Source organism: Buceros rhinoceros, unplaced genomic scaffold, assembly GCF_000710305.1.
Source record: "Buceros rhinoceros silvestris isolate BGI_N320 unplaced genomic scaffold, ASM71030v1 scaffold14234, whole genome shotgun sequence".
Taxonomy (NCBI): domain Eukaryota; kingdom Metazoa; phylum Chordata; class Aves; order Bucerotiformes; family Bucerotidae; genus Buceros; species Buceros rhinoceros.
In genome coordinates this window covers 59,551-60,869 of record NW_010410142.1, presented here as the reverse complement: position 1 = coordinate 60,869, position 1,319 = coordinate 59,551, and the positions used below count along the sequence as shown (strand labels likewise).

The 1,319-nt window shown below is 38.7% G+C and overlaps 1 protein-coding gene across 1 annotated transcript in view; it reads left to right on the top strand.

Moving 5' to 3' along the window:
• Window positions 1-442: 442 nt before the first annotated feature.
• GANC (glucosidase, alpha; neutral C) overlaps window positions 443-1,319 on the top strand; it is a gene marked incomplete at its 5' end in the record, with an annotated part of 25,022 nt that continues 24,145 nt past the window's right edge. The window contains one exon of the mRNA XM_010135498.1: window positions 443-579. Coding sequence (XP_010133800.1) covers window positions 443-579 — 137 coding nt within the window. The remainder of the gene's footprint in view (window positions 580-1,319) is intronic.

Genomic DNA, 1,319 nt, shown 5'->3' with positions numbered 1-1,319 from the left:
GCCAAAAATTTACTGTCATCTGATTAAACATTGCCTCAATCCTAGAAATAACACAGAATTGTCAGCAGTTTTCAGCTGCTATCAGAAGCCTCCCTCCCACGTCAGTCACACTGCAGGTAGAGAAGGATCCACAGTTTCTCCTTTTCTGCCACTCCTGCCTCTTTCTCCATTCTTACTACTGGAACATATTATTTAACTGAAAGGACTGCAGAGAGAGATCTAACTTCAAAATGCAAAGCCCCGAGAATTCACTCATGCTGAAATTCAGCTGTTAGTCACATATTCAACTGTTTGTCAAAATTACCAAAGTTTAAAAGAAAATGGGTTAGCATAGAACTAAGTGCGTAAGAAATTCTTCCCATGCCCAAACACAGTAGTTCAAAGTCCAACACATTTTATGTCACCACAGTTGTCTGCATTCTCTTTAATCCCTCTTGAGCAGGACCCCCATCATCTGATCATTCAGCAGATGTTTGGTGAACTCGTTTCAACATTTTCTTTATCTGCTTTTTCTAGTGTCCAAGATGAGGCTGTGGGCAAAAGCGCTTTTAAGGAATGCAACCAGATTGCTTTTTACAGGTAAAGAGAAGTAGTAGTGTAGGGTTTGTTTTTTAAAAAAAACCTAGTAACATTAAAAGGTACAGGAAGTAGTTACACACTGACTTTTAATCAAAGCAAGTCTGCTACTTTCAGCATTAATCTTTCCAAGTAAGTGTTCCACTCACCGGTCAGGAAGCAATAATCAACATATTTTGAAAGATGGAATCTTGCATCCAAAACCTTTTCTGTTAAAATCCAAGAGTCAGCCCTCTCATCTGACAAAGTCTCAGCAGTATTTTAACTATAGGAATACTCATGCTGGGGTTTTTTTTTCTTGATGTGTACATTTCTTGAATATCTGTAGTTCAAAACAGAATTTTCGAAAGAAATAATTAGTCTAGACAATAGCATACATGATTACTGTCCTGTAGAACAAGTATTTTGGCCAGAATTCAGCATCAAATCTAAATTCTAGCTCTTTAGTCTCTAGTGATCCTCCTCCCGTTTGTAAATGAGATACCTCTCCGCTACCTTGTTTTTCCTCCCATCCTCCATTGTCTTATATCCCCTGTTGCCTGAGTGAAAGGAAATGATTTGTTGCCCAGTGTTACACCAATTAGTCACTGATGTACTGGGTTACAGTTTCAGATGTTAATTTCTGTTTAGCGGGAAATTATGTTTAGAAACCCCCAAATTACATTTGGCAATGGGAGCAGGACTCCTTCCTCTTTTCACAGTGGCTCTTTCTAGCCCCTTGCCATTTTATCTTAAGGGATCTC